This window comes from Cyprinodon variegatus, unplaced genomic scaffold, assembly GCF_000732505.1.
Source record: "Cyprinodon variegatus isolate N-32 unplaced genomic scaffold, C_variegatus-1.0 Scaffold329, whole genome shotgun sequence".
In the NCBI taxonomy this organism is placed as follows: domain Eukaryota; kingdom Metazoa; phylum Chordata; class Actinopteri; order Cyprinodontiformes; family Cyprinodontidae; genus Cyprinodon; species Cyprinodon variegatus.
This window is the reverse complement of record NW_015150782.1, coordinates 360,614-365,640: the sequence shown is the minus strand read 5'-3', so window position 1 is coordinate 365,640 and position 5,027 is coordinate 360,614. Positions and strand designations below refer to the sequence as shown.

The window sequence follows — 5,027 nt, the reverse complement described above, 5'->3', positions numbered from 1 at the left end:
TGTTCTTTCTTTCTTTCCCAGTCTGGGCAGCTGCTCAGCTTTCTGTGTCTGTGTGACTTTTCCAGAGGAGTCTAAAGACAGAAGACAGTCTTTATCGTCTCGTCTGTCAGAGAAAGTTCAGGCTTCGCTGGACGCCAACCGTGACAAAGATGAGGACTTCATGCCAGACAGGAAGCGCATCCGTACCGCAGAGCACCAGGTAACCACGGGTCACCGCTCGCTATCTGTGCTCATTAACTTTGATTTGGACACATTGAAGAAGGGACCTTAAACCGGCTCCTCGGGGCCCCTGTCCAGCTTTTTCACATGTGATGCTGTTGCCAATTAAAGAACCCAGAGGATGAGGCTTAGAAGCTGCTGGTAGAAACCATTCTAACCAGGCAGCAGCCTGCACTGGTTGAATCATCACTTTCTGAACTCAAACCCAACAGCCCCTCCTAGTGGTGGTCTGGTATTACTGTAACTTCACTGGAATACAGATGAGATCAATGTTTAGCTAATAGATGGACAGAAATCCTGCTCACGCTGGTGTTAAAGTGCCCCCCCCCGTTTCCCTTTTAGAGCCATAAAAAGCAGCGAACACAACGAGGCGTCATATTCATGGATGATGAACCGGAACCAGAGAATGAAACTTCTGGTCCTCAGAGCTGGAAAACAGCATCAAGCAGCCAGGCGGCCGGTTCGTCCTCATCATGCAGTGTAAGTCCATCTTTACGTTCTTTAAAACGTAAAGAAAAAATGTGTTTCATAAACCATAAACTTTTATACTAGAAGTGCTGTGTGTGTGTGTGTGTGTGTGTGTGTGTGTGTGTGTGGGCTCTGGTCGGCCAGGTCAAGATCCGCAATTCCATTGGCACCAAACAGGAAAAAGAACGGCGAGGAGATCTGGTTTGTTAAATTAAAATATGGTAACGATGGATTAGTAACTACAGATTAGAGGATAATTCTGATAAATTCCCAAAAACTATTGGTTCTTCAACAGACCAGGAAGCAGATTTCTCATCTCCATCAAAATATTTATTTTATACTGAGAGGCTTAAAAGTTTAATCAAATCCAGTCACAGCAACTTCCAAGAGCGCGTCTCACAACATCAGAACAACCTTCTTACCTCAGGCCTGGATGAAGAGATGCTGAGTTTGGAGATGGAGAACAAACAGTTCATCCCAACCATGGATGATCCTCTTTAACCATCTTAGAAAATCCACAACAAAAAGAAAATATTTGGGCAGAAACTGTTTATATGCTGGATGCTGATGGGGATTTTTTAAGCTGTCATATTAAATTAAGCGTTCATTTCTGCTTGTTTTGCTCCTATGAATGTAATAATAATATCGCGCATGCTCTGCTGGAGCCCTGAGAAAGTCGGAGCGGTGCAGGATGGGAGGAACAGCGGAGGCTGTAGGCTTTGCTTTGTGCAGGAGGACTGGAGCGGAGCGCGGCGGGGCGGAGCGCGGCGGGGCGGAGCGCGGCGGGCCGGTTACGGAGGATGTTTGATTTCAGGGTTAGCTGCTTATGTTATGGAAAGGATTAGCATGCAGTTAACCTGGCTTGAACAATTATAAACGTGACTGAAAACCTGGATAATGTTAAACTGGCAGCTTTAGAGGGACAGAAAGTATTCAGTCAGCCACTGATGGAGCCACTCTCCTTAGAAAGATGGCTGTACTTTTCATCATGGGTTCATTTCAACTATGAGAAACACAGCAGAAAAACATCCAGGAAATCTTTACGTAAGGGTTTGAAAGACGATTAATAAATAATCATGGAAAATAATTATTTGGTCAAAAACAGGTAGGGCAACATGTCTGGTCCTCTTTACAGAGCTGTAACTTCTTAAACAAATAATTCTGTCTTTCACACTTTACCTGTTTCAATGGATCAAAAGAAATTCCTTTTTTTTTTTACTTTCAAAAATTCAGTTTCTGCTGCTAAAATGCAATTTAGAAAATATATAATTACAGTTTGGGCCAGGAATGTGATTTTGCCAAAGCCAATAATAAGGCACTCAGTGGGCAGCCTTGGCGCGTCGAGCGACGGAGGCCAAAATGCCAGATTGAGGATTATTTGTCCTAATTGAAGCGAATGCGTCAGACAGTGTTGTGGTCAAGACCACCTAACCCGAGACAAGACCAAGACCAAATGCAGTCAGGTCTGAGACGAGACCCAGACCATCAAAAAATGGTCTCGAGACCAAGACCGATCTCGAGTACTACAACACTGGCGTCAGAATAAAGTAACGTAATCCGAGACAGAAAATTTCGCCCAAAGTCAAATGTTTTAATTGAGTAGAATAAATATGGCCACTTGACTCTGTCAAAGGCTTTTTTGATATAACTTGTGTAGTACTGACAGAGGGTGGGCTGTATGTTACATTAAAGAGTCGTCTTATGTTGGAAAAGCAGTTCCTATTTTATATAATGTCGTTCTGATCTTTCCCAGCTACAGTGAGAAGCACTCTTTCTAATCTTAGTGCTATTTGTTTTTGCTGTAATATCCAGTCAGCATTAAGTAAACTTATCGAGTTAGGAAGAACAGAGAGGAGTCTTTCCCTTTTTTAGGAAGTAAAGTAATAACTGTCTGATTAAGGGTCTGGGGTAGAAATCCAGAGGTCAAAGGTTGATTGTAAAGCTCTAAATGTAGTGGAGAGAACCTGTCCTAAAACAGGCCTGGGCATTTACCCGCCTGCAGCGCCCTAACTGCCTCAGTGGGTTCAGAGGTGACAGCAGGTCTCTGGAGATTGTCAGCTACATCCTGATTGATGGTAGGAACATCCAAATCCTTAGAGTTACCAAAATCAGTTACAGAACGAGTATAATGACCTATAAAACTCCTTCATTTCCACGGGGTCAGTTGTGACCCCCCTGGGTAGTTTGGAGAGGGGCTGACACTTGGTGAGCCGGGAGTTTACCAGCCTGATCTCCATGTTCATAAAAACTTTAAATAGGAGATAATTTTCCCTTGATGAAGCGTCTTCCAGACTAGTGGCCAACGCCTCCGGTCCTCTATTACTCTAGAATCTAGAGTAATAGAGGACCGGAGGCGTTGGCCACTAGTCTGGAAGACGCTTTATCTAGAGTCTAGATAAAGGGAGGGGCAGCCTAGTGCTTAGGGCACAGAGTTGGATCCCAGAGGTTCAACCCCCCCCACTCCCACAGCCTCCACTCTGGATCCCTGAGCAAGACCCTTAACCCCACACTGCTCCGTGGGCGCCGCACCATGGCAGCCCACTGCTCCCCGAGGGGAGGGGTTAAATGCAGAGGGTGAATTTCGTTGCTCTGTACCTGTGAGAGTAGAATGACAATAGAAGCTGGAAAAGAGAAATGTGATGGAGGGTTGGACCGAAATACCAACTGGATTAAACCTGGAGACTGACAGGAAACATCTGACCTCTGCCAATGCTAAAGGCTAGGCTACAAACTATTTAGTTGAACAATTGATGTTGATCGAATACTGAAATACAAAAAAATCTTTTAAATCAATAAAGTAATTTTGTGTCCATAATCCAGTGTGGAAGATCTTTCCAGTTGACCTTGAAGCGCAGCCATCTGCTCCCTCTGTTTGGTCTGAATGATGTTCTGACATGCGGCTGAAAACGGCTCTCATTTTAGGTTCAGTGGACTAAAGTCTGTCCTGCTTTATTTAGTCAGACTGACCACTTCCACTCACTGTTCACTTCCTGGGTGGGAAGAGAAAAGTCTTCCACTTGGGAATAAAGTCCAGTGGATTGTTTTTAACTTTTTTGGAATGACTGAGAGTTTTCACCAGCTTCTGACCACTAGGTGGGGATATAGTCCACGGATTGAACATGAAGGCTTCAGCCTTGACCAAGCTGAGATGTCAAAGCCATTAAAGTTTGATGCTGCTTTGGTATCTTTAGACAAAACAGATTTCATTTTATTTTATTGTTTCTCCTAAAATAAATTCATAACCATCCTGAAATAAAAGCAGTTTCAATTCTTATTGTTAAAAACGCTGCCTTATCCATAGATTTTACTCTAATGTCTAATTATTTAACCTGCATCTGCCAGCTACCTTCTCTGTCTCCCGTCAAAGACGTCCTTTACGTCTAAATAAAAATGGTTCTTTAACGTACCTGTTGGTCATGTTGTGGCTTTAGAGTCTGCAGCTCTGTGGCGTTTCTTATCTTCCCTTCAACAGACGGATGTTCGTCACAATGTTTTATGCCATTTATTGTTATAGTGAAAACATTTCTAACCAGTAAAAAAGTTTTCCCAGGACAAAGGTCAGAAGTTTGGTTTTTATCACCAAATTGCATTTCCTGATATTTTAAAGCAGAGAAACAGCTGAAACTGATAAATGTGACGATAGGTCCTCATGCAGCTGGTTGGTTGGTCTCATACACTTCCTGGATCTACATCATCTTGCTAAAATCAGGCCACTGATCTTTCACTGAATCTTAATTTAATCCAAACGATTTGCTCCTGCCCTATTCATTGTACTAGTTGATGAAACTCCATGTTTTCTTCTATCAGGTAGTGGTCTAGTTGCACGCTTTGCCTCCCTGCCATAACCCTAATTATTGGCTAAGTAGCAGAAAAAGCAGAACACTGTCTGTTCTGGTTCATGGAATTCACAGGTGATTTTCAGAGCTGTGGCCTCCAACCTGAACCCTGAAGTAACCTGACGACTGTGTTGGATTCCAGCGGCTGCGTCCTGCGAAGGCCAGATTCTGACGATTACATCATAGCGCGGCGCCGAGGCCTGTTCAAATCGGAAGACTCCTCGTTATGCGGCCGACAAATGCGTCCTTCTATTTGCCCGTTTTGGAGGACGGCTCTGCTGTATCCTACGTAGCCTGGGGTATCCCAGGATTCATTGCGAGTCAAAGCAAGCCGTCTGCTCCGTGATCAGAGGAAAAAGGGAAATGGCGCCGACCAGTGGTGAATATTGGAAGTGCAGTTTAATATAATCCAATTTCATCTTCAATTAAAGAAAATTGTTTTGTTTTTTTAACAATATTTTATTGAGATTTATATATATATATATATATATATATATATATATA

The 5,027-nt window shown here is 43.3% G+C and overlaps 1 protein-coding gene across 1 annotated transcript in view; it reads left to right on the top strand.

Moving 5' to 3' along the window:
• The first annotated feature begins 69 nt into the window (after positions 1 to 69).
• LOC107091205 (Fanconi anemia group J protein-like) overlaps positions 70 to 5,027 on the top strand; it is a 55,297-nt gene continuing 50,339 nt past the window's right edge. Inside the window, exons 1-2 of the mRNA XM_015384996.1 lie at positions 70 to 199; positions 562 to 699. Of these exons, the coding sequence (XP_015240482.1) occupies positions 161 to 199; positions 562 to 699 (177 nt within the window). The 5' untranslated portion in view covers positions 70 to 160. The remainder of the gene's footprint in view (positions 200 to 561; positions 700 to 5,027) is intronic.